The sequence below is a fragment of the Zalophus californianus genome, unplaced genomic scaffold, assembly GCF_009762305.2.
Source record: "Zalophus californianus isolate mZalCal1 unplaced genomic scaffold, mZalCal1.pri.v2 scaffold_32_ctg1, whole genome shotgun sequence".
Lineage (NCBI taxonomy): Eukaryota > Metazoa > Chordata > Mammalia > Carnivora > Otariidae > Zalophus > Zalophus californianus.
In genome coordinates, this window is record NW_023365537.1 from 42,880 (window position 1) to 69,712 (window position 26,833).

At 40.4% G+C, this 26,833-nt stretch overlaps 1 protein-coding gene across 3 annotated transcripts; it reads right to left on the reverse strand.

Moving 5' to 3' along the window:
• Nucleotides 1-26,833, reverse strand: LOC113910338 (E2F-associated phosphoprotein). Of its 3 annotated transcripts, XM_027572408.1 has the most exons (6): nucleotides 26,641-26,833; nucleotides 20,792-20,973; nucleotides 19,671-19,766; nucleotides 18,044-18,161; nucleotides 13,230-13,340; nucleotides 1-644 (listed from the first exon to the last, which is right to left on the reverse strand). In XM_027572408.1, the coding sequence occupies exons 1-6, from the start codon at nucleotides 26,712-26,714 to the stop codon at nucleotides 368-370; spliced, it is 858 nt and encodes a 285-aa protein (XP_027428209.1). In that variant the 5' UTR covers nucleotides 26,715-26,833; the 3' UTR covers nucleotides 1-367. The 3 variants fall into 3 exon arrangements, with proteins under 3 accessions (XP_027428209.1, XP_027428210.1, XP_027428211.1); XM_027572409.1 differs by lacking the exon at nucleotides 13,230-13,340; XM_027572410.1 differs by lacking the exons at nucleotides 1-644; nucleotides 18,044-18,161 and having other exon boundaries at nucleotides 13,273-13,340.

Genomic DNA, 26,833 nt, shown 5'->3' on the forward strand with positions numbered 1-26,833 from the left:
CCAGGCAATAGTTTCTTGTTTAATCACACCACAAGTATAACCAAAATAAAAATAACACTAAAACAAAGATTACTTATAACTCCAGAACATTTTAATTCTAAAGAGCTTTAATATATAAAAAGCCCCATCATTTCCAAATGCCCCTCAAAAAGGGAATGAATAATCAGTCCCATCAGAGCTAGGGAAAAAAAAATTTCTTAAGGGGGTGGAGGGATGAAGGTTGACAACCATTCTCTTTCAAAAAGATAAACACTGCATCCTCAAATAACCGCTCAGAATGTCACTTGATATGAATAGGCAGGAGGAAAATACCTGTCCATATCTGCCTCATATACTGTATTGGGCAATTAAATGCCAACTCAGCTATTTAAGAATGACTTGCTAAAACATTGAAAAAATGAAAGACTTCGTCCTTGTCATAGACTGCCACTTCAGTGGAACATTCGGTGCACATGACTGGGTGGTAGATTTCTTCCACTTGCGCCTCGGCCTGCTCTGCAGCATCTTCATGGTTAGACCTCATCTTCTTATGGCCTCGCCTTTTCTTCCTGTTCTCTGGGATTTTGTATCTTAGAACCTCCTCTTTGTTGACAGAACAATTCATCACAAACATTGCTCTATACTGAGTTTTGTAGGATTCATGCCTAAGAGGAAAATGAAATAGAGAATTTGGATTTGCGTTCTATTTTAATAGGTTATCCATTTAAATCAAAAAATTTTATTGAAGTATAGCTGACACAATGTTACATTAGTTTCAAGTGTACAACACAGTGATTTGAGAAGTTTACATGTTAACACTATACTCACCACGGGTGTAGCTACCATCTGTCAATGTACAATGTTATTACAGTATCACTGTATTTTATCCCCATGACTTATTCACTCCATACCTGGAAGCCCGTATGTCCCACTCCCCTTCACTCATTTTGGCCATCCCCCACCTTGCTCCTCTCTGGCAACCATCAGTTTGTTCTCTGTAATTATGGGTCTGTTTCTGCTTTTCATCTGTTTGTTCGTTTTTTGTTTTTTTTTAAAGATTTTATTTATTTGAGAGAGAGAGAATGAGAGATAGAGAGCACGAGAGGGAAGAGGGTCAGAGGGAGAAGCAGACTCCCCGCCGAGCAGGGAGCCCGATGCGGGACTCGATCCCGGGACTCCAGGATCATGACCTGGGCCGAAAGCAGTCGCTTAACCAACTGAGCCACCCAGGTGCCCCGTTTTGTTTTTTAGATTCTATGTATAAGTGAAATAGAGTATTTGTCTTTCTCTGACTTATTTCACTTAGCGTAATACCCTTTAGGTCTATCCATGTTGTCACAAATGGCAAGAGCTCATCCTTTTTATGGCTGAGTAATATTCCACTGTGTATATATTCCATATTCTCTTTATCTATTCATCGATCAAAGCACCCTTGGGTTTTCATATCTTGCCTACTGTAAATAATACAATACACACAAGGGTGCATATATCTTTCTGAATTACTGTTGTCATTTTCTTTGGATAAATACTCAGTAGTGGAGGGGCACTTGGGTGGCCCAGTCGTTAAGCGGCTGCCTTCGGCTCAGGTTATGATCCCAGGGTCCTGGGATCGAGCCCCGCATCGGGCTCCCTGCTTAGCAGGAAGCCTGCTTCTCCCTCCCCCACGCCCCCTGCTTGTGCTCCCTCTCTCGCTGTGTCTCCCTCGGTCAAATAAATAAATAAAATCTTAAAAAAAAAAAAAAACTCAGTAGTGCAATTACTGCATCACAGGTCATTTCTGTTTTTAATTTTTTGAGGAATATCCATACTGTTTTCCACAGTGACCATGCCAATTTACATTTCCACCAACACTGCACAAGGGTTTCCTTTTCTCCACACCCTCACCAATGCTTTTTCTTTTCTTTTTGATTTTAGCCATTATGACAAGTGTAAGATGATATCTCACTGTGGTTTTGAGTACATTTCCCTGATGATTAATGATGTTGAGCATCTCTTCATGTGTCTGTTGGACATCTATATGTCTACTTTGGGAAAATGTCTACTCAGTACTCTGCCCATTTTAATCAGATTATTTGGGTTTTCTGGTGTTGAGTTGTATTAGTTCTTTATATATTTTGGATAGTAATTCCATATAGAATAGATCATTTGCAAATATCTTCTCCCATTTTGTGAGTTGTCTTTTCATTTTGTTGATGGTTTCCTTCACTGTGCAGAAGATTTTTATTTTGGTGTAGTCTCAACAGTTAATTTTTGCTTTTATTTCCCTTGCCGCAGAAGACATGTCTAGAAAAATGTTGCTATGGCTGATGTCAAAGAAACTACTGCCTATGTTCTCTTCTAGGAGTTTCGTGGTTTCAGGTCTCACATTTAGGTCCCTAATCCAATTTGAGTTTATTTTTGTGTATGGTGTTAGAAAGTGGTCCAGTTTTCCCAGCACCATTTATTGAAGAGACTGTCTTTTTTTCCCCATTGTATATTCTTGCCTCTCCACATGGTTAAAATTTGAGAACACAAAAAAACTTACTGAAATACAACCAAAATAAAACATGAGAACAAAATGGGAAATTTAAAGAAATGTTAAGAGTTATTTTAAGAATAGGAAAAAACTTGTTAATAGAGAATAGTTTAAAGAATGAGGGGCCCCTGGGTGGCTTAGTTGTTGAGTGTCTGGCTTCGGCTCAGGTGGTGGTCCTGGGGTCCTGGGATTGAGCCCCACATCAGGTTCCCCACTCAGCGGGGAGCCTGCTTCTCCCTTTCCCACTCCCCCTGCTTGTGTTCCTTCTCTTGCTTTGTCTTTGTCAAATAAATAAAATCTTAAAAAAAAAAAAATGAATATATCCTCTTTTCTACTGCTTTAAAAGTAACTTTTATCTCTGAAAAAATTATTTGCTCTTCAAACTTAGAAAGACAAGAAACTTGAGAGCTAATGTTTAAACGATCTTTGTCTTTTCACAGTGGCCTGAAACTCTGCCCTCCTCTCATTACAAGTGGTGCCATTCTTGGGGCACCTGGGTGGCTCAGTCAGTTAAGCATCTGCCTTCGGCTCAGGTCATGATTCTGGGGTCTGGGGATCGAGCCCCAACTCGTGCTCCCTGTTCAGCAGGGAGCCTGCTTCTCCCCCTGCTCCTCCCCCCACTTGTGTTCTCTAATAAATAAATAAAACCTTTTTTAAAAATTAAATAAAAAAAAAACAAGTGGTACCATTCTTGTCACCATTTTAGTAAAAGAAAACTTAAAGAGCTTCTGACTTTACAATGTCTACTCTTGGCTTTACTCCAACAGTCTACAGAACAGATAATGCTTCATTTGTTCTCCTCATACATTCAATATTTTCCTACTTCTTTCTCCACCTAATAAGTTGGTTTTTTTTCCCCTTAAACCTCATGCAACAGAAATATCTATCTGGCTAAACACAGTGAACTCAAGTTATACTTTCATTAGTTCCAAAAGTTGATCTCCACCACCACCACCACCACCACCAGGAATTTAGACTATGCAAGCTGGTACTTCTCCAAGTAAGACTGTAAAAATTTCATTTATACTCTACTGGATTGGAATCCTGTATTAACATGGAATGTAATTTTTACCAAGGCCAATTTCTATTGTTACATCATGAAACAACTTCTTTTGAGTATAGGAACTCTATAATAACATGGTTTAATTTGGAAGAGAAACTGAAGTACAAAAACATTTTACTTTTTCTACATTTCATAAACATGCTGAGTATCAACTTATATACAAAAACCTTAAGAGTTCATATGGAAAGCACAAAATTTAATTGTTGCAGATGATCAAAAACCTCAAGCTTGGGACGCCTGGGTGGCTCGGTCGGTTACGCATGTGCCTTGAGCTCAAGTCATGATCCCAGGGTCCTGGGATCGAGCCCCACATCGGGTTCCTTGCTCCATGGGGAGCCTGCTTCTCCCTCTCCCTTTGCCTCTCTCCCTGCTTGTGCTCTCTCTCGCTATCTCTGACACTATCTGTCCCTCTCTATCAAATAAATAAATAAAAGTTTAAAAAAAAAAAACCTCAAGCTAGCTAATAAGGTAAACTATATCTGGCTATTCATTAGTTCCTAGAACAAATCCACCACCTACTTAGTTTCAGCTTCATCACTTAGTTTCAGTTAACTTGATTCAAAACATGGACTAAGCTAGGCATTTATGAGTCCACCAGAAAGGGGGGGTAGGAAAAGGGTTAGAGTATATTTGATTAAAAGAATGAAGGGGGGCGCCTGGGTGGCTCAGTCCGCTGAGTGTCCGACTCTTGGTCTCAGCTCAGGTGTTCATCTCAGGATCATGAGTTCAAGCCCCACATTGGGCTCCACTTAAAATAAAAGTGGAGCCTACTTAAAAAATTTCTGGGGGCCTGGGTGGCTCAGTTGGTTAAGCAACTGCATTCGGCTCAGGTCATGATCCTGGAGTCCCGGGATCGAGTCCCACATCAGGCTCCCTGCTCGGCAGGGAGGCTGCTTCTCCCTCTGACCCTCCCCCCCATGTCCTTTCTCTCTCTCTCATTCTCTCTCAAATAAATAAATAAAATCTTTAAAAAAATAAATTAAAAATTTCTTTAAAAAGAATGAAGGAAAAAAACTCATGATCATCTCAATTGATTCAGAAAAAGCATTTGATGAAATTCAACACCTATTCATGGTAAAAACACCCAATAAACTAAAAACAGAAGGAAATTTCCACAATACAGTAAAGGCCATGTATGAAAAATCCATAGCTAACATCATATTCAATGTTAACCTGTTAGCATTTTGTTCTCTCATTCATCTATTCTCCTCTGGACAAAATGACAAGACGAAAAAATCACCTCAACAAAAAGAACAAGAGGTAGTACCGACTGCCAGGGACCTACTCAATATGGATATTAGTATGATGTCGGACCTAGAGTTCAGAATGATGATTTTAAAGATACTAGCTGGGCTTGAAAAAAGCATGGAAGTTATTAGAAAAACCCCTTGTGGAGAAATAAAAGAACTAAAATCTAACCAAGTGGAAATCAAAAAGGCTATTAATGAACTGCAATAAAAAATGGGGGCCCTAACTGCTAGGATAAAAGAGACAGAAGAGAGAATTAGTGATGTAGAAGACCAAATGATGGAAAATAAAGAAGCTGAGAAAAAGAGAGATAAACAACTACTGGATCACGAGGGCAGAATTCGAGAGATAAGTGATACAATAAGACGAAACAATATTCGAATAACTGGGATCCCAGAAGAAGAAGAAAGAGAGAGAGGGGCAGAAGGTGTATTGGAGCAAATTATAGCAGAGAACTTCCCTAATGTGGGGAAGGAAAGAGGCATCAAAATGCAGGAGGCACAGAGAACCCCTCTCAAAATCAATAAAAATAGGTCAACACCCTGACATCTAATAATAAAACTTAGGAGTCTCAGAGACAAAGAGAAAATCCTGAAAGTAGCTCGGAAGAAGAGATATGTAACCTACAATGGTAGAAACATTAGATTGGCAATAGACCTGTCCACAGAGACCTGGCAGGCCAGAAAGGACTGGCATGATATCTTCAGAGCACTAAATGAGAAAAATATGCAGCCAAGAATATTATATCCAGCTAGGCTGTCACTGAAAATAGAAGGAGCAATAAAAAGCTTCCAGGACAAACAAGAACTAAAGGAATTTGCAAACACGAAACCAGCCCTACAAGAAATCTTGAAAGTCCTCTAAGCAAAGAGAGAGCCTAAAAGCAACACAGACCAGAAAGGAACATAGACAATATAGAGTAACAGTCACATTACAGGCAATACAATGGCACTAAATTCATATCTTTCAATAGTTACCCTGAATGTAAAAGGGCTAAATGCCCAATCAAAAGACACAGGCTATCCGATTGGATAAAAAAACAAGATCCATTGATATGCTGTCTCCAAGAGACTCATTTTAGACCCAAAGACACCCCCAGATTGAAAGTGAAGGGGTGGAAAACCATTTACCATGCTAATGGACATTAAAAGAAAGCTGGGGTGGCAATCCTTATATCAGACAAATTAGATTTTAAACCAAAGACTGTAATAAGAGATGAGGAAGGACACTATATCCTACTTAAAGGGTCTATGCAACAAGAAGATCTAACAATTATAAATATCTATGCCCCTACCATGGGCACAGCCAATTATATAAGGCAATTAATAACAAAAGTAAAGAAACACATCAACAACAATACAATAATGGTGGGGGACTTTAACACCCCCCTGACTGAAATGGACAGATCATCTAAGCAAAAGATCAACAAGGAAATAAAGACTCTAAATGACACATTGGACCAAATGGACTTCACATATATATTCAGAACATTCCATCCCAAAGCAACAGAATACACATTCTTCTCTAGTGCCCATGGAACATTCTCCGGAATAGATCACATCCTAGGTCACAAATCAGGTCTCAACTGGTACCAAAAGACTGAGATTATTCCCTACATATTTTCAGACCACAATGCTTTGAAACTAGAATTCAATCACAAGAGGAAAGTCAGAAAGAACTCAAATACATGGAGGCTAAAGAGCATCCTACTAAAGAATGAATGGGTCAACCAGAAAATTAAAGAAGAATTTAAAAAATTCATGGAAACAAATGAAAATGAAAACACAACTATTCAAAATCTTCGCATACAGCAAAGGCGGTCCTAAGATGAAAGTATATAGCAATAGAAGCCTTTCTCAAGAAACAAGAAAGGTGGGCGCCTGGGTGGCTCAGTTGGTCAAGCGACTGCCTTCGGCTCAGGTCATGATCCTGGAGTCCCGGGATCGAGTCCCACATCGGGCTCCCTGCTCAGCAGGGAGTCTGCTTCTCCCTCTGACCCTCTTCCCTCTCGTGCTCTCTATCTCTCATTCTCTCTCTCAAATAAATAAAATCATTAAAAAAAAAGAAAAAAAGAACCAAGAAAGGTCTCAAATACACAACCTAACCCCACACCTAAAGGAGCTAGAGAAAAAACAGCAAATAAAGCCTAAACCCAGCAGGAGAAGAAAAATAATAAAGATCAGAGCAGAAATCAATGAAATAGAAACCAAAAGAACAGCAGAACAGATCAATGAAACTAGGAGCTGGTTCTTTGAAAGAATTAACAAGATTGGTAAACCCCTGGCCAGACTTATCAAAAAGAAAAGAGAAATGATCCAAATCAACAAAATCATGAATGAAAGAGGAGAGATCACAACCAACACCAAAGAAATACAAACAATTATAAGAACATATTATAAGCAACTATATGCCAGCAAATTAGATAACCTGGAAGAAATGGATGCATTCCTAGAGAGGTATCAACTACCAAAACTGAACCAGGAAGAAACAGAAAACCTGAACAGACCTATAACCACTAAGGAAATTGAAGCAGTCATCAAAAATCTCCCAAGAAACAAAAGCCCAGGGCCAGATGGCTTCCCAGGGGAATTCTACCAAACATTTAAAGAAGAATTAATACCTATTCTCCTGAAACTGTTCCAAAAAATAGAAATGGAAGGAAAACTTCCAAACTTGTTTTATGAGGCCAGCATTACCGTGATCCCAAAACCAGACAAAGACCCCATCAAAAAGGAGAATTACAGACCAATATCCTTGATGAACATGGATGCAAAAATTCTCACCAAAATACTAGCCAATAGGATCCAACAGTACATTAAAAGGATTATTCACCACGACCAAGTGGGATTTATCCCTGGGCTGCAGGGTTGGTTCAACATCCGCAAATCAATCAACGTGATACAATACATTAACAAAAGAAAGAACAAGAATCATATGATCCTCTCAATAGATGCAGAAAAAGCATTTGACAAAGTACAGCATCCTTTCTTGATCAAAACTCTTCAGAGTATAGAGATAGAGGGCACCTACCTCAATATCATAAAAGCCATCTATGAAAAACCTACAGCGAATATCATTCTCAGTGGGGAAAAACTGAGAGCTTTCTCCCTAAGGTCAGGAATGTGGCAGGGATGTCCACTATCACCAGTGCTATTCAACATAGTATTAGAAGTCCTAGCCACAGCAATCAGACAACAAAAAGAAATCAAAGGCATCGGAATCAGCAAAGAGGAAGTCAAACTCTCACTCTTTGCAGATGGTATGATACATTATGTGGAAAACCCAAAAGACTCCACCCCAAAACTGCTAGCACTCATACAGGAATTCAGTAAAGTGGCAGGATATAAAATCAATGCACAGAAATCAGTGGCATTCCTATACACCAACAACAAGACAGAAGAAAGAGAAATTAAGGAGTCGATCCCATTTACAATTGCACCCAAAACCATAAGATACCTAGGAATAAATCTAACCAAAGAAGCAAAGGATCTGTACTCAGAAAACTATAAAATACTCATGAAAGAAACTGAGGGAGACACAAAGAAATGGAAAAAACATTCCATGCTCATGGATTGGAAGAACAAATATTGTGAAGATGTCAATGCTGCCTAGAGCAATCTACACATTCAATGCAGTCCCCATCAAAATACCATCCACTTGGGACACCTGGGTGGCTCATTCGGTTAAGCGTCTGCCTTCGGCTCAGGTCATGATCCCAGTGCCCTGGGATCAAGTCCCGCATCAGGCTCCTTGCTCAGCAGGGAGCCTGCTTCTCCCTCTGCCTGCAGCTCCCCCTGCTTGTACCCTTGCTCACTCTCTCTCACTCACTTTCTCTCGCTCATGCTCTAACAAATAAATAAATAAAATCTTAAGAAAAAAAATACCATCCACTTTTTTCAAAGAAATGGAACAAATAATCCTAAAATTTGTATGGAACCAGAAATGACCTCGAATAGCCAGAGGAATGTTGAAAAAGAAAAGCAAAGCTGGAGGCATCACACTTCTGGACTTCCAGCTCTGTTACAAAGCTGTCATCAAGACAGTATGGTACTGGCACAAAAACAGACACATAGATCAATGGAACAGAATCGAGAGCCCAGAAATGGACCCTCAACTCTATGGTCAACTAATCTTCGACAAAGCAGGAAAGAATGTCCAATGGAAAAAAGACAGTCTCTTCAACAAATGGTGTTGGGAAAATTGGACAGCCACATGCAGAAGAATGAAACTGGACCATTTCCTTACACCACACACAAAAATAGACTCCAAATGGTTGAAAGACCTAAATGTGAGACAGGAGTCCATCAACATCCTAAAGGAGAACAGAGGCAGCGACCTCTTCAACCTCAGCCACAGCAACTTCTTCCTGGAAACATCGCCAAAGGCAAGGGAAGCAAGGGCAAAAATGAACTGCTGGGATTTCATCAAGATAAAAAGCTTTTGCACAGCAAAAGAAACAGTCAACAAAACCAAAAGACAACCGACAGAATGGAAGAAGATATCTGCAAGTAACATATCAGATAAAGGGCTAGTATCCAAAATCTATAAAGAACTTATCAAACTCAACACCCAAAGAACAAATGATCCAATCAAGAAATGGGCAGAAGACATGAACTGACATTTTTCCAAAGACATCCAAATGGCCAACAGACACATGAAAAAATGCTCAACATCACTCGGCATCAGGGAAATCCAAATCAAAACCTCAATGAGATACCACCTCACACCAGTCAGAATGGCTAAAATTAACAAGTCAGGAAACACAGATGTTGGTGGGGATGCGGAAAAAGGGGAACACTCCTACACTGTTGGTGGGAATGCAAGCTGGTGCAACCACTCTGGAAAACAGTATGGAGGTTCCTCAAAAAGTTGAAAACAGAGCTACCCTATGATCCAGCAATTGCACTACTGGGTATTTACCCCAAAGATACAAATGTAGTGATCCGAAGGGGTACGTGCACCCCAATGTTTATAGCCGCATTGTCCACAATAGCCGAATTGTGGAAAGAGCCAAGTGTCCATCGACAGATGAACGGATAAAGAAGAAGTGGTATATATATACAATGGAATATTATGCAGCCATCAAAAGGAATGAGGTCTTGCCATTTGCAACGACGTGGATGGAACTGGAGGGTGTTATGCTGAGCGAAATAAGTCAATCAGAGAAAGACATGTATCACATGACCTCACTCATATGAGGAATTCTTAATCTCAGGAAACAAACAGGGTTGCTGGAGTGGTGGGGGTGTGGGAGGGACGGGGTGGCTGGGTGATGGACATTGGGGAGGGTATGTGCTATGGTGAGCGCTGTGAATTGTGCAAGACTGTTGAATCACAGATCTGTACCTCTGAAACAAATAATGCAATATATGTTAAGAAAAAAAAAGAAGATAGTAGGATGGGAAAAATGAAGGGGGGTAAATCGGAGGGGGAGATGAAGCATGAGAGACGATGGACTCTGAAAAACAAAGATCAGAAAGTTCTAGAGGAGAGGGGGTTTGGGGGATGGGTTAGCCTGGTGATGGGTATTAAAGAGGGCACGCTCTGCATGGAGCACTGGGGGTTATGCACAAAAATGAATCATGGAACGCTACATCAAAAACGAATGATGTAATGTATGGTGATTAACATAACAATAAAAAATTGGGGGGAAAAAGGTTAAAATAGGGAACAAGAGTACCTACTCTCACCACTCCCAGTCAACACTGTACTGCAAGTCTAGCCAGGGCAATCAGGCAAGAAAATCAAATAAAAGGTATCCAAATAGGAAAGACAGTTGTATGTATCTCTGTTTGCAGATGACATAATCTTCTACACATATAATTTTACAGACTCCACAAAAAAAAAAGTTAAAATAAATATGAGGGGCAGGTGGGTAGCTCAGTTGGTTGGGCATCTGCCTTCAGCTTGGGTCATGATCCCAGGGTCCTGGGATCAGGCCCCATATGGGGCTCCCTGCTCAGTGGGATGCCTTCTTCTCCTTCTCCCTCTCCCTCTGCCACTCTCCCTGCTTGTGCTCTCTCACTGTCTTTCTCAAGTAAATAAATAAATAAAGTCTTTAAAAAATAATAAATAATAAAATAAAATAAATATGAAATTCAGTAAAGTTTCAGGATACAAAACCAATACACAAAGATCTACTGTGTTTCTGTACATTAACAGTAAACTATCTGAAAAAGAAATTAAGAAAACAATCCCATTCATGATGCCATCCAAAATAATAAAACACTTGGAAATAAATTTAACCAAGGAGGTGAGAGATTTATACACTGAAAACTGTAAGACATTCATGAAAGAAATTGAAGAAAATACAAGTAAATGGAAAGGTACCCCATGTGCATGCATCAGAAGAACTACTATTATTAAAATGTCCATACTACCCAAAGCCATCTTATCAACACAATCTTATCAAAATTCCAATGACATTTTTCACAGAAATAGAAAAAAGCCTCAAATTTGTATGGGATCACAAAAGACCCCAAATAGCCAAAGCAACCTTGAGAAATAAAAACAAAGCTGGAGGCATCACACTTGCTGATTTCAAGTTGTACTACAAAGCTATAGTTACCAAAACAGTATGGTACTGGCATAAAAACAGACTCACGGACCAAAGGAACAGAACAGAGAGCCCAGAAATGAACTCACACATACACGGTTAACTAATATTTGACAAGGGAGCCAAAATTATTCAATGCCAGATAATCTCTTCAGTAAATGATTTTCAGAAAATTGAATATTCACATGCAAAAGAATGAAACTGGACTCTTGTCTTACTCCATTCACAAAAATAAACTTAAGGTGCACCTGGGTGGCACAGATGGCTAAGCATCTGCCTTCGGCTCAGGTCACGATCTGCAGGTCCTGGGATCGAACTCCACATCAGGCTCCCTGCACAGTGGGGAGTCTGCTTCTCCCTCTTCCTCTACCTCTTCCCCTGCTTGTGCTCTGTCTCTCTCTCTCAAATAAATAAAATCTTTAAAAAAAATAAAAATAAACTTAAAATGGATTAAAGACTTAAATGTGAGACCTGAAATTGTAAAACTACTCAAAGAAAACAGGGAAAAAGCTCAACATGGGTCTTGGCAATGACTTTTTGGATAAGCACACCAACAAAAGCAAAAATAAACAAGTGGGACTACATCAAGCTAAAAAGCTTCAGCATAGCAAAGAAACCATCAACAAAAGGAAAAGGCAACCTATGGAATGGGAGAAAATATTTATAAATTATGTATCTGATAAGGGGTTAATATCCAAGAAACTCATACAACTCAATAGCAAAATTAAAATAAAATAAAAATTGGCAAAGGACCTGAACATTTTTTCCAAAAGAGATATACAAATGGCCAACAGGTCCATGAAAAGGTATTCATCATCCTTAATCATCAGGGAAATGCAAATCAAAACTATAGTGAGGTAACACCTCACACCTGTTAGAATGGCTGATTCTAGGAATAGGCTATTAATAAAAAGACAAGAGAAAACAAAAGTGAACCCTTGTATTCATGGGAATACAAATTGGTATAGCCACTCTGGAAAAGAGTATGGAGGCTCCTCAAAATATTAAAAATAGAACTACCATATGATCCAGCAATCCCACTTCTAGGTTTGTATCTGAAGGAAATGAAATCAGTATCTCAAAGAGATGTGTGCACCCCTACCTCAGCCAGGTGATCAAGATCAACATTAACAGTCATAAATCTGTTGATTTTTTTGCTGACGAGTCCGTGCCCTTGATCATCATGTTGTATACTTCAAACTTACACAATGTTATATGTCAATTACATCGTGGTAAAGCTAGGAAAAGATTTTAAATTTTTAAATGGTCTAGCTGACAATAAGTTGAATATCCAAATGCACTCCTTAATGAAAAATTTTTAATGGTTAAAATAGTAAATTTTATGTGTATTTTATCACAATTTTTTTTAAAAAGAGTGTATTTGACAGATTATGTCATTCCACAACATATATGCAGTTTCACTGAATCCTTGTCAGCACTGGTAAGTGCTTTATTAGAAAAACTACTTGTAACAGAACTACATATAACCAAAATTATTTGTATAAAAATCAGTCATGAAGCAGCAAAGATATAGGAGGACAGAACTTTATCAGAATTCCTAAGTATAGAGGCGCCTAGGTGGCTCAGTCGGTTAAGCCTCTGCCTTCAGCTCAGGTCATGATCCCAGGGTCCTGGGATCAAGCCCCGCATCGGGCTCCCTGCTCAGAAGAGAGCCTGCTTCTCCCTCTCCTTCTGCCACTCCCCCTGCTTGTGCTCTCTCTCTGTCAAATAAATAAATAAAATCTTAAAAAAAAAAAGTTCCTAAGTATATACCTCAAAAGTCTGTTTCTGATTTAAACAAAAGACCACCAAGGTTTTTTTTCATTGTGTGTGTGTGTGTGTGTGTGTGGTCACCCTTTATTCATTACCTTTGGCAATCAAGACATAGTGTAGTCATGCAAGCAGGGCAATTCAAGACAGCGTCACTATTTGGAACAGGCTGTTGTTGATGTGGCCTCTGTATTCCAAAACCATGGTAGCTAGAATAGAAAAAGAAAAGGGCAGGGGGGACACACACACACATGAAAGCCAGATCCTGATTCTTTTTTTTTTTTTTTTTTTTTTAAGTAGGCTCCACGCCCAACATGGGGCTTGAACTAACAACTCCAAGATTAAGAGTCACATGCTCTGGAGCATTTGGGTGGCTCAGGTGGTTAAGCGTTGAACTCCTGATTTCAGCTCAGGTCATGACCTCAGGGTTGTGAGATCGAGCCCCATGTCAAGCTCCACTCTGGGCATGGAGCCTGCTTAAGATTCTCTCTCTCCCTCTCCCTCTGCCCCTCCCCACCCCCTCTTTCTCTCCCCCTCCCTTAAGAAAAAAAAAAAGTCACATGCTCTACTGACTGAGCTAGCCAGGTGCCCCCAAGATCTTGATTTCTAATGCCACCCTCCAATAAAAGAAAATAGTACTCCTAAGAGAAATGACTGATTCTAGGAATACAAAATGAACCTGGAGCATCTTATACTGCCAGAAAGTAAGGAAGTGCTCAAAAACAATGAAGTAGATATGTCAAGGGGCACAAAGTCAGCTGAAAGAGTTCCCAATGGCCAAAGCTGAAACAGTTAGAACAAAAAATAAAGGAGTATTGGATTATAACCCAAAGTATAAATACATACCCATGAGTCCATACTGATATAAACGAATGAATGAATGAATGAATGAGGGAGGGAAGGAGAACAGACAAATCTCCCATATGGAAGAATAATTTATGAAGATACTCTCCCCTCAAGGAAGTGGAGCATAACTCCCCACTCCTCAAGTCTGGGCTGCACATAGGGCCTTCCTTCCAAAGAGTACAGTATGGAAAATAGGAGTGGAGAGTAACTTTACAGTAGAGAAACCTGCCAAACAACAATTCCTCACCAAGGTGATCAAGGTCAACATTAACAATCATAAATCATGTTGACAGTATGTGCCCTTGATTACAATGTGATGAAAATGGCACTTTATCCCTGTGGTCTTCCTCACCAAAACCCATAATCCCAGTCTAATCGTGAGAAAAACATCATACCAATTCCAACAGAGTGGCCACCTACAATATACCTGACCACTACTCCCAAACACTGTTAAGGTCATCAAAACCAAGGAAAGTCTGAGAAACTGTCATAGAGAAGAAGAACCTAAAGAGACATAACAACTAAAAGTACCACAGTTATCCTGGATGGGCTCTTGGAATCGAAAATGCGCAATAGGTAAAAATTAAGAAAATCTGAATAAAGTATGGACCTTAGTTTATAATACTGGTTCATTAATTGTGACAAATGTACATGTTAATGTAACATGTTAATAACAGGTGAAACTGTGTGTGTGTGTGTGTGTGTGTGTGTGTTGTTGTGGGAGGGTATATGGGAATTCTGTATTAGCTCAATTTTTCTGTAAATCAAAAACTATTCTAAAAAATAAAGTCTCGGGGGTGGGAGGGATGGGGTGGCTGGGTGATGGTATGTGCTATGGTGAGCGCTGTAAATTGTGTAAAATGATGAATCACAGACCTGTACCCCTGAAACAAATAATACATTATATGTTAATAAAAAATAAATAAAATTAATTACTTTAAAAAAATAAAGTCTCTTGGGGCACCTGGGTGGCTCAGTCAGTTGAGAGTCCACCTTTTGGTTTCGACTTGTATCATGATCTCGTGGGTGGTGGGACCGAGCCCGGCATTGGGCTCCACACTCAACAGGGAGTTGCTTGAGATCTCTCCCTCTGCCCCACCCCCTTCGTGTGCTTTCCCTCTCAAATAAATAAATAAATAAATCTAAATAAATAAAGTTTATTAATCTGAAAAACCCAGTAAGGGTACATTTTAAAAGCGAGCATGTAAGACCTAAGTGCTTAAAGACTTTTGTCTGTTTTGCTCCTTGTTGCATTCAAGAATCTAGAACAGTATCTAGTACATAGTATGTGTTCAATAAACATTTGCTGATGGCAAAAATATAGCACAAATCTACTTATGAAGGTACTAAAGTATAAAAGTACATATTCTTAAAAGGGACTTATGGTAAACTCCTGAAACCGAACAACAAATGATAAATCATTTGGCATTACTTCCCAAACTCTTTACATGTCTCTGGGGGAAAAATATTGAAAATATGTGGTACATATTTATAACTTTGTTAAATCCCTCCAATGCTTAGCAGATTTCAAAACCCAAACCCAAGAAAGTAACATATTCATTCAATAGATACTTTAAAGATTTTATTTATTTGAGAGAGAATGAGAGAGAGAGAGAGAGAGAGCACATGAGAGGGGGGAGGGTCAGAGGGAGAAGCAGACTCCCCGCCGAGCAGGGAGCCCGATGCGGGACTCGATCCTGGGACTCCGGGATCATGACCTGAGCCGAAGGCAGTCGCCCAACCAACTGAGCCACCCAGGTGCCCCCATTCAATAGATACTTAATGAGTGCCCATTTAACAAAGTGCAAGATGTCTGGGATATAGCAGTGAACAAGACAGGCATGATCACTGCCCCTGTGGCACTGAAAATGTAGTGAATTCATTATTTTAAGTTGCTTTCTGTGGTCTTAAAAGGCAACTACTGCTTGATGCAGGAATGTGAATAAAGCAATAAAATGTTATTTCTTCTCAAGATTATAAAACAAAAGGGGCACCTGGCTGGCTCAGATGGTAGAACATTTGACTCTTGATCTTGGGGGTCTTGAGTTCAAGCCCCAGGTAGAGTTTATTTAAAAAAAAAAAAAAAAAAACACCATTTTTTTAAAGATTACAGAACAATGAAAATACATTCCATCTTACCTCACTGACAAATTCTGTTACCAGAATCAAGAGCTACACTGTAATTTCCTTAACTTTCTCAGGATCATTCATAGTACTCAAAATGTTCATTTTACACTGAGGTAATCAGAAAGTATTCATTAAATAAAGGCAAGGTGCAGTTGGAGGAAATGGTGCATAGGTAAAACTGGGAGAAGAAAAACGAACAAAGTGGGACACTGGAGGCTAAAATGTAAGGTACAAACACCCAACAACATCAAATTCTCTCTGGACTTAAAAATACTTGATTTATCTTTTGTTGTTCAGTTTTCAAGAGCTTACCATCCTGGCCCCTACTACCTTAGCTGAATCAAAGCTTCCTAGAGTAGGACTCCAGGGTTTGCCTTTCATTCTTCTGAGGTGATTCTGGAGGCACAGCCAGGAGAGGGAAGCACTGGGTAACAGTAGTACACTGCCTAGCTTTTAGTTTTATGACAAATCAACCCTCATAAAATCAACGTGGAAAACAAGTACGGCATTTCCTCTTGGGATGATGCAAATGGTTTTGAAAAACAGAGGTGGTAGTTACATAACACTGTGAATATACTAAATGCCACTGAATTGTTCACTTTAAAATGAGTAATTTTAAATTAATTAAATGACTAATTTTGTTATGTGAATGTCACCTCAGTTTTTTAAAAAATCAAATCTGTGGGCACCTGGGTGACTTAGTTAAGTGTCTGCCTTCAGCTCAGGTCATGATCCCAGGGTCCTGGGATGGAGCCCCACATCGAGCTCCCCACGCAGCGAGGAGTCTGCTTCTCCCTCTCCCTCTGCCACTCCCCACCCTCCACCCCTCCCAGCTCATGCTCACTCTCTCTAATAAATAAAATCTTTAAAAAATCAAATTTGTAGGGGTGCCTGGGTGGCTCAGTTGGTTAAGCATCTGCCTCCAGCTCAGGTCATGATCCTGGAGTCGTGGGATCAAGCCCCAAGTTGGGCTCCCTGCTCACTGGGGAGCCTGCTTCCTCTCGCTCTGCTGCTTCCCCTGTCTGTGCTCTCTCTCTGTCAAATAAATAAAATCTTAAAAAAAAAAAAAAAAAAAAATCAAGGGGCGCCTGGGTGGCTCAGTTGGTTAAGCGACTGCCTTCAGCTCAGGTCATGATCCTGGAGTCCCGGGATCGAGTCCCGCATCGGGCTTCCTGCTCAGCGGGGAGTCTGCTTCTCCCTCTGACCCTCTTCCCTCTCGTGCTTTCTATCTCTCATTCTCTCTCTCTCTCTCAAATAAATAAATAAAATCTTAAAAAAAAAAAGAAAGAAAGAAATCAAATTTGTAAATAGTTAAAAAGAACAATTCAGGTGTAAAATGTAACATCCCAAAAAATAAAAAATAAAAAAATAAAATGTAACATCCACTCTTCACCCACATAAATGTTTAATCTCCAAATAATTTTAAATTATTAAGTCTATTTGAGAAAAGTCAGCTTTGTTTCTTGAATGGAGAGACTGACCACAGCAGTTTGAATTCAACAACAGTCTTAAAAATAAATCATCTGACAGGCGCCTGAATGGCACAGTCAATTAAGCATCTGACACTTGGTTTCAGCTCAAGTGGTGATCTCAGGGTGGTGAGATCAGGCCCCGCGTCAGGCTCCATGCTCAGAGCGGAATCTGCTTAAGACTCTCTCCCCATCTCGGGCGCCTGGGTGGCTCAGTTGGTTAGGTGACTGCCTTCGGCTCAGGTCATGATGCCGGGGTCCTGGGATCGAGCCCCCCCCCATCAGGCTCCCTGCTCCGCGGGAAGCCTGCTTCTCCCTCTCCCACTCCCCCTGCTTGTGTTCCCTCTCTCACTGTCTCTCCCTCTGTCAAAATAAATAAATAAAATCTTTAAAAAAAAAGTGAATGTAGTGAAAATCATCTTTTAATCCTTTTTCTCCAAAGATTCTAAATATTCAAGTTCAGTTCTTACCCTCTTCTCTGCGCATCAACCCAGGCCTGATCCCTGCTATCTTTTTCAGGGTCATAGAGTAGTTCATCATTTGTTGGAATCCTGTGTCGGTTTTTCTTTTTCTTCTTGGTCACCTGTGCTAATTTTGAAAATGTTAAGGATATGGCTAGGTATCATGTCTAAAGCACACACTTCTTTAATACAGAACATAGAACCTTCAGCTACATTTTTTTCCTATGTATATTTTCCTAAAAAAAATTTTTTTTAACTATTCTCCAAATAAAGTTCTTGTCCAATTAAGAAGAGATTAAAATGAAGATGACAGAGGAGGAAAAAGCTGTTTCTTCACTAAAAACATAATGTTATCTCAAGAACTGAACTCAAATAATGAGGATTCAGTCTCAGAAAAGCCACTCCAAGTAAACCAAGACCAGAAACTTTTTTGATGTTATAAATTCTCAACAAGTTCCCATATAGAAAATGCTACTGAAATCAGAATAAAAATATTTCAGGGTGCCTGGGTGGCTCAGTCGTTGACCGTCTGCCTTCGGCTCAGGTCATGATCCCAGGGTCCTGGGATCGAGTCCCGCATCAGGCTCCCTGCTCAGCAGGAAGCCTGCTTCAGCCCCTGCCTGCCTTTCCTTCCCCCTTGCTTGGGTGCTCTCGCTCTCTGACAAATAAGTAAGTAAAATCTTAAAAAAAAAAAAAAAATCACAATAAAAATATTTCAAAAATGAGTGAAAAAAACAGGGATACCTGAGTGGTTCAGTCAGTTGGGCATCCGACTCTTGATTTCAGCTTGTGTCATGATCTCAGGGTCATGAGATCAAGCCCCATGTCAGGCTCCACACTCATGGTTACCCTGCTTGAGGTTCTCTCTCCCTCTGCCTCTGCCCCTCCCCCGACTCACACAAGTAGGCAGGCACGCGCACAGTCTCACTCTCTCTCTCTCAAAATAAATAAATAAAATCTTAAAAAAGATGAAAAACCACTATGGTTATCCACATGCACTAGACTTTTAAAGTACTTAAGTAAGTTAATATTTAGGTAATAATATATAAAAATATAAAATTGTTTCTTGGGATGCCTGGGTGGCACAGTCAGTTGAGCACCTAATTGTTTCTTTATCATATAAATGTGCTACTTGTGCATTCCGGTGTAATTCCTGATATAATTACATCACTTTTAACTCTTATTATGTCCACCTTTGCTCACATTTTATACAAAATCAATTCCAGAGAACAGCGAAGCCAATAAAAAAGCAATGAGTTAGAAAAACTTCTGCAAAATATAAAGTATATCTAAATTTCTATATTTTCTGTAAAAATATAGAAACTATTTGCTGGCATGAAAGCAAATGTTGCTGAGCTAAGGAACCTTGAGGAAGAGGGGGCCCAAGAGCCCTGAGGAAGTCAGGACTGAATCAGGACACACTCTCCCTCACCCCTGGAATGCCCATGCAGCATCCTTGCTGGTCCCATGTCCTCATATGGGCATTCCCATCAATTCCTGCTTTTGTTTTCACATCAACAGCCTACAATTTCTTTAAAAGATAAAACTCAGAGGGAAATTCTAATATCCAATAATTGTTAGGTAAACCTTTTTTCTACAAAATGTAACAGCTAAACCTGGTAAACATCCTACTTACCTGTTTTGTCTTCATCCTCAGAATCAGAATCAAAATATATATCATCATAGTACTTTGTCAGAGCTGTTCCAACTTTTCCAGTTCCTGAGGAAGACCCTATTTACATAAGGGCAGTTTACAGACTAAACCATACACAATTGACAAGAAAAAAAACCTCAACTTACTCTTCCATCACCTCAAAGTAATTATCAACTCATTCCCAACCTCACTTGGATGAAAAAATACTTTCACATCAATGACTTACTGAATTTCTGTGCCCTATGCAATTACAGAGAACTGTAATTATTAATTACCGTAATGACGTGTTCCAAATCATGAGAAAATTTTTCTCTCACCCTTCTCACAAATCTAATTCAATAAACTAGCCTGTTCCCAGGTTGCCACCATACATACCTCTACCTTTGAGCCATGCAGTACACTGTGAAGGACAGGAGATAAACATCTCATTGTAAGCAACTTTAGGGGAAAGAGGACAGGGGCCCTACAGAGAGGCAGGGGGCACGATTCAAGGACACACTCTTCTCTCCTCAGTTGTGCCTAGTGCCATGACTCAGACTATATTCAGTCATCACATGCTTGCATCCCTAATTCTTCCTCTTAATTAACATCTGCTTTTGCTTTTATTATTACTATTACATATGCTTTCAGTTCCTAACATGGAAACCAAAGCTGAGGCACAAATCAGTTTTTGGGTCAGGTACACTTCACATAAAAACGAAGTATCAAGATGAAGTATGTTTCATTACTTACTAACTTTCATTACTTACTTACTAAAATGAGACAGGAATTTGTGGCGACCTATCATTCAATCTGCCATATCAGTGCTATATAACCCTAAAAATACCTCTGTAAGCTTGTGTGTCTTTTTTATCCAGGGGTAAAGATTGCAAAAGGAAATCATGCAAGTCAAAAATACTAATAGTGTCATTTCAACAACACAGGAAAATTCTTCACTAGTCATCAAAGAAAACTATGCTCAAGTTGCCAAACATTATTTATTCATTCACAATAAATATTTATTGAGCACCTACTCAAAGTGCTGGTGACACAACAGAGCATAAGGTTCCTGCCCTTGTGGAACTTAGAAAAATATCTATATGAAAATCTAACTAAAAGTTTACCTGTTTCCAGAGAGGATAATTTGTCCTCCATTGTTTTTATGGTGGAATTTAATTCGGCTTCCATTTCTTTTTCAAATTCATCCTCACTAGATGATTCACTTTCTCCAGTAAGACATTCTCTGATGAGTTTTCGTTTTTGGTCAGGAGTTCCATGTAAAAGCACATCCACTTCATCTTCAGAACTAGTATGCATTTAAATCATAAGACATATGAATACTAAAGAATTAAAATAATTTGAAACTCCCATCCTCTCACTGCCCAACAATTTTAAGTTTTAAAAGGTTGCATTTATGTATCATATTACATACGGCTATTCTCTTTTAAAGATCAACCATTTCTCGGGGCACCTGGTGGGGGCTCAGTCAGTTAAGCGGCTGCCTTAAGCTCAGGTCATGATCTCAGGGTCCTGGGATCAAGCCCCCTCCCCACCCGTGCCCCCCGGACCCCAGGGTCGGGCTCCCTGCTCAGCAGGGAGTCTGCTTCTCCCTCCTACTTTGCCCACCCCCTCATGTGCTCTCTCAAATAAATAAAATCTTAAAAAAAAATAAAGATCAACCATTTCTGCATATTTCCAAATATATTTCTTTTTGTTTTTAAAGATTTTATTTATTTGACACACAGAGAGAGAGTGAGAGAGAGCACAAGCAGGGGGAGCAGCAGGCAGGCAGAGGGAGAGGGAGAAGCAGGCTCCCCCCTGAGCAAGGAGCCCGATGCAGGACTCGATCCCAGGACCCTGGGATCATGACCTGAGCTGAAGGCAGCCGCTCAACCAACTGAACCACCCAGGTGCCCCTCCGAATATATTTCTAATGTCCACATAATATTTCCTCTTATAGATGCTATACATTTATTTCTAACTCTTTGCTATTACACTACAATGAATATCTCTATAGGGTATATGTAATTTTGCTTCTGTTGATTTCCTTAGGATAAATATCTAGAATTAGACATAAAAAACATCTTTCTAACTTCTTGAGTTATCACACTGTTTTCCAAAAGTATTGCACCAATTCATAATTCCATCAGCAATGAAAAGTTTACTTCACACAACTGCGAGTTTTTTAAAACTTTGAGTACTTAAATAGAACTTAATATATGTAACCAATATACAGCTAATATACCCAAACAAAATGTTAACAGATACTAATTAGATGTTACAATTCTAAAGGCATAATGCTACAGAGAACTATAAAGAGAAAGTTAAATTATATTACAAATTCTCCTGAGCAATTACTGCCAATTTACTTGGACTTTTGCACCTGGTTTCCCATCAATAACAATATGACAGAATTAAACCAGGTATCAGAAAGAACAAAATGTTATGAAAATGAATGAAACACCTAAGATATTTCTAATACAATCAATAGTTCATAAATAATGTTCAATTACTTGTGGTCTGATGAACAGTTACAGACTACCTCTGGTTTTTGTTTCTCTATTTTCTTCTTCTAGAACAATGCTTTTAAGCCTCCAACAGAAGGTAAGTCTGAAAAATGCAATTCACACCATTCAATTTTGCTAATGATAGAGGCCTTCGCCAGATTCTACTCCCAAGAGAATTCCCACCTAACATTCCTCATCCTGACCCATATACTTTCTCCTTTACCACTATATTCACTTGGGTCCTCTTAGCTCTGCCTGTGCCACCATATCCTAAGATCTCCAGGCCTCCAAACTCTTCTTTTTCGTTCTACCCTTAATCCTGCTGCCAGAATGTCAGTCCTAAAAAACTCTCATCACATCACTACCCAATTCTGAAAGAAATCATCCATGGCCAAATCTCTGAACACAGCATTCAAAAGAGCCTTAACCATTTGGTTTCAACTTATCTTTCCAAACTTACCTCTCACCCATGAGTTATGCCAGTGGTCTCCAACTGGGGGCCATTTTGCCCTCCAGAGAACATATAGCATAGCTAGACATTTTTGACCGTCACAACTAGGAGGTGGGAGGATGGGCTACTGGCATCTAGTGGGTAGCAGTCAGGGATCCTGCTAAACATCCTACAGTGCACAGAACAGCCTCCCACAACAGACTTATCTGATCCAAGATGTCAATGCTACTGGGGCTGAGAAACTCTGATCTATCCTACATTCCAGTGTTTCAAAAGTGTGCAAAGTAGATTATCTTAAGGAGTACGAGGATAGAGGCGCCTGGGTGGCTCAGTCGTTGGGCGTTGCCTTCGGCTCAGGTCATGGTCCCAGGGTCCTGGGATCGAGCCCCGCATCGGGCTCCCTGCTCAGCGGGAGGCCTGCTTCTCCCTCTCCCACTCCCCCTGCTTGTGTTCCCTCTCTCGCTGTGTCTCTCTCTGTCAAATAAATAAATAAAATCTTAAAAAAAAAAAAAAAAGGAGTACCAGGATAGACAGGCCACTAAATAAGACAGTTTCTTATAAAACTAAACGCGCAACTACCATACAACCCGGCAATCACACTCCTTGGCCCTTATCCCAGAGAAATGAAAACTTACATTCACACAAAAACGTGAACATGAATGTTTAGAGATGCTTTATTCACAAAAGTCAAAACGAGAAATAACTAGACATCCTTCAATAAGGGAATGGTTAAAACAAATGTGAAATAGTCGTCAGCAATAAAAAAGGAATGATTTACTGATACCTACAACAACGTGGATGAAATCTCCAGAGAATTATGCTGAATGAAAAAAGCCAATCCCAAAAACTTACATACTGCATGATTCCATTTATATAATATTCTTAAAAAGGACAGAATCATAGAAGTGGAGAACAGATTAATGGTTACCAGCATTTAAGTAGGGCATGGTGGGGCAGGAAGTTGGCAATGAGGGATCCTTGTAGTAATGGAAATGTTCTATAGTTTGACCATATTAATGGTTACCCCAGTTGTGATATTAAAGTTACTAATGTTAACATTGAGGGAAACTGGGGTGCCTGGGTGGTTCCAGTCGTTGAGCGTCTGCCTTTGGCTCAGGTCATGGTCCCAGGGTCCGGGGATTGAGCCCCACATCGGGCTCCCTGCTCAGCAGGAGACCTGCTTCTCCCTCTCCCACTCCCCCTGCTTGTGTTCCCTCTCTCGCTGTGTCTCTCTGTGTCAAATAAATAAATAAATAAATAATCTTAAAAAAAAACCATTGAGGGAAACTGGGTAGAGGGGACACAGAATCCCTCTGTATTATTTTTTGTTTAACTTTTCTTGTGACATAATTTACTGTCATAATATGGATGGAACTAGAGGGTATTACGCTAAGCGAAATAAGTCAATCAGAGAAAGGCAATTATCATATGATCTCACTGATATGAGGAATTTGAGAAACAAGACAGAGGATCATAGGGGAAGGGAGAGAAAAATGAAATGACGAAACCAGAGGGGGAGACAAACCATAAGAGACTCTTAATCTCAGGAAACAAACAGGGTTGCTGGAGTGGAGGGGGGTGGGAGGGATGGGGTGGCTGGGTGATGGACACTGGGGAGGGTATGTGCTATGGTGAGCGCTGCAAATTGTATAAGACTGACAAATCACAGACCTGTACCCCTGAAACAATACATGTTAATTTTTTAATTTACTAAAAAAAATAATTTACTGTCATAAATTCATGCATTTAAATATAAAATTCACTGATTTTTTCTAATTACTATTTCTTACAACTACATGTGAACCTACCTCAAAATAAAGTTTAGTTTTTTAAGAAAAAGATTAAATCACAAGGCAAGAGAGTTATTTTTATTACAAATTTTCTCTACTTCTTGTGATTATTTCAAGAAAGTCTCAGGATTTAGCACCACTAGGTGAGGCAATGCAGTCTGGGCCATGTACATTCTTGCTGAGTGTGTTAAGAATGCAAGGTTCTTGCCACTCTTCACCCAGGCCATTTCTCAGGGTTCTGTTTGCAGTGTGCAACCTCAAAGGATAAGGTGATGTCTCTCTCCAGGAGAAAGAGCAAGCTTATTTACTGATTGCTGTAAAAGAAGTGGATTTTCTAAGCTCAAGTGGTCCTTAGCCATGGTGCAAGCCACTGAATGTGTAGCATCCACCTGGGCCGCTCCGCGCAACCCCTGTAGGAGCTGGGAAGTAACAGCAACCAACCCGATCATGATGCTCATGCTGCTTGCGCTGTGAGTAGTCCCTGACCCACCAGTCTCTTATCTTCTGCCAGGATCCATGAACTGGCTATAAAATATTCGCTTATAAGTAGGATAAAATCAAATCCTGACAGACACGTCTTAAACACCTCTCGAATCTCTCCAATCTCCCTTCTTAAGACAACAAGCACTGGATTCAGAGCCTTGAACAGGCAATACTGTCTAATACCACTGTTCCATTTTCACAGTATTTCTTATATTTACCTTACCAGTGGCAACTATCACAGGATTAGAGAGCTTCTTTAAAGAAACTTAACCCCCCCCAAAAAAGAAAAGAAATTTAACAGCAAAAGTCTTAAGGAAAAATATTAAATAAGTTGTAACACGGGTGAATATGAAGATGGTAATGGCTGAATAACTCAAGTCCAGGAAATACTGCTATCAAACTGAATTACTAACTGAGGCCTACTAATTGATATATCTCCTTTCACAGACCAGACCCATTACCTAAAACTCACAGGAAATCTTAGAATCCATCCTCATTCCCCACAGGAGAAACCTTCACAGCAGTCCAAGCTCCCAAGCCTACAACCCGTCCCCAGGATAATATGACAAAACATTATGACTGGAAGAAGGGCAGTTTCACAAAAAGCTTAGTTGGACAGAATGTTTTAGAGTTTATGGCCAGGATCTGTTGCCAGCTTTAAAAAAAAAAAAAAAACAGATAAATGTGTCAGGAAATCTCTTGCCAACATAACTACAAGTTTCCTCCAGGTAGGGTTAATCCCTCCTTTCTGGAAATTTCCCCGGAACTTCATCTGTGTCTATCTCAGGTCCTCCTTTTCTACAATAGTCTTCAGAGATAACATACTTGTTTCCAAGATATTTATGTTCCGAGATACGTCTTATTTCCCCTACTATACTGAAAGCCTGTAGAAAACTGTAGCCTTGAGAAAGCATACAATAGGTGCTCAAAAAAAGCCTGCTGTAGGAGCGCCCGAGTGGCTCAGTCCTTAAGCGCCTGCCTTCTGCTCAGGTCATGATCCCAGGGTCCTGGGATCCAGCCCCGCATTGGGCTCCCTGCTCGGTGGCAGAAAGCCTGTTTCTCCCTCTCCCACTCCCCCTGCTTGTGTTCCCTCTCTCACTGTGTCTCTCTCTGTCAAATAAATAAATAAAATCTTTAAAAAAAGAAAAGAAACTCTAGGGGCGCCAGCGTGGCTCAGTCGGTTAAGCGGCTGCCTTCGCTCAGGTCATGATCCCAGGGTCCTGGGATCGAGCCCCACATCGGGCTCCCTGCTCGTCAGGAAGCCTGCTTCTCCCTCTCCCACTCCCCCTGCTTGTGTTCCTACTCTCGCTATCCCTCTGTGTGTCAAATAAATAAATAAAATCTTAAAAAAAAAAAGAGGGTCACTGTACATTAAGTCCCACTAGTCTCACAACGTAATTAAGATGCAGCTATTATATTTCCTTTTCATAGATGAGGAAAACGAAGGTAAGTGATTTGCTTTCTCTCACACTGCTAGTAAGCTGCAGAGGCAGGATTCGATCCCAAGGCTTTTGAAGACTTAACGCGTAATTCCAGAACAACCCGGTTCCCCGCGCCGGTGCTGGCCCTGCGCAACCTCACCAGAACCCCACTCGGCGTCCCGCAGGCGACAGCGGGGCGCGACAGGCGCCCGAACTGCTCGGCCGAGGGTCAGCAAGGGCCTAGCAGGCGCAGCGACTGGAGGAGGCTAAAGCGTGGCCTCGGCCCGAAGCCTCGGAAGCCGGGACGGGGCAGGGGCCCACCTGCTCAAAGCGGGTTCCTCGTCGCTAGGCTCTTCAACTGAGTAGGGGTCGTAGTCATCCTGGAGTCGGTTCATGGTGGCCTGCACCCTCCGACACCGACTACAGGCGCCCGCACAGCATCTGTTTACTCCGCAGGTCCCCCAGCTAAAGCGTCGGCAACTCCACTTCCGCCCACACTTCCGTGCTCTCCCTG

What these genes read in the sequence shown, in the direction of transcription:
- LOC113910338 (XM_027572408.1), bottom strand. Translation starts at nt 26,714, where the DNA reads ATGAACCGACTCCAGGATGACTACGACCCCTACTCAGTTGAAGAGCCT. An exon ending in ATTATCCTCTCTGGAAACAG is followed by an intron (nt 19,767 to 20,791) that starts GTAAACTTTTAG and finishes TTATGTAAATAG; the next exon opens with GGTCTTCCTCAGGAACTGGA. An exon ending in GTTGATGCGCAGAGAAGAGG is followed by an intron (nt 13,341 to 18,043) that starts GTAAGAACTGAA and finishes TTTCTATTCTAG; the next exon opens with CTACCATGGTTTTGGAATAC.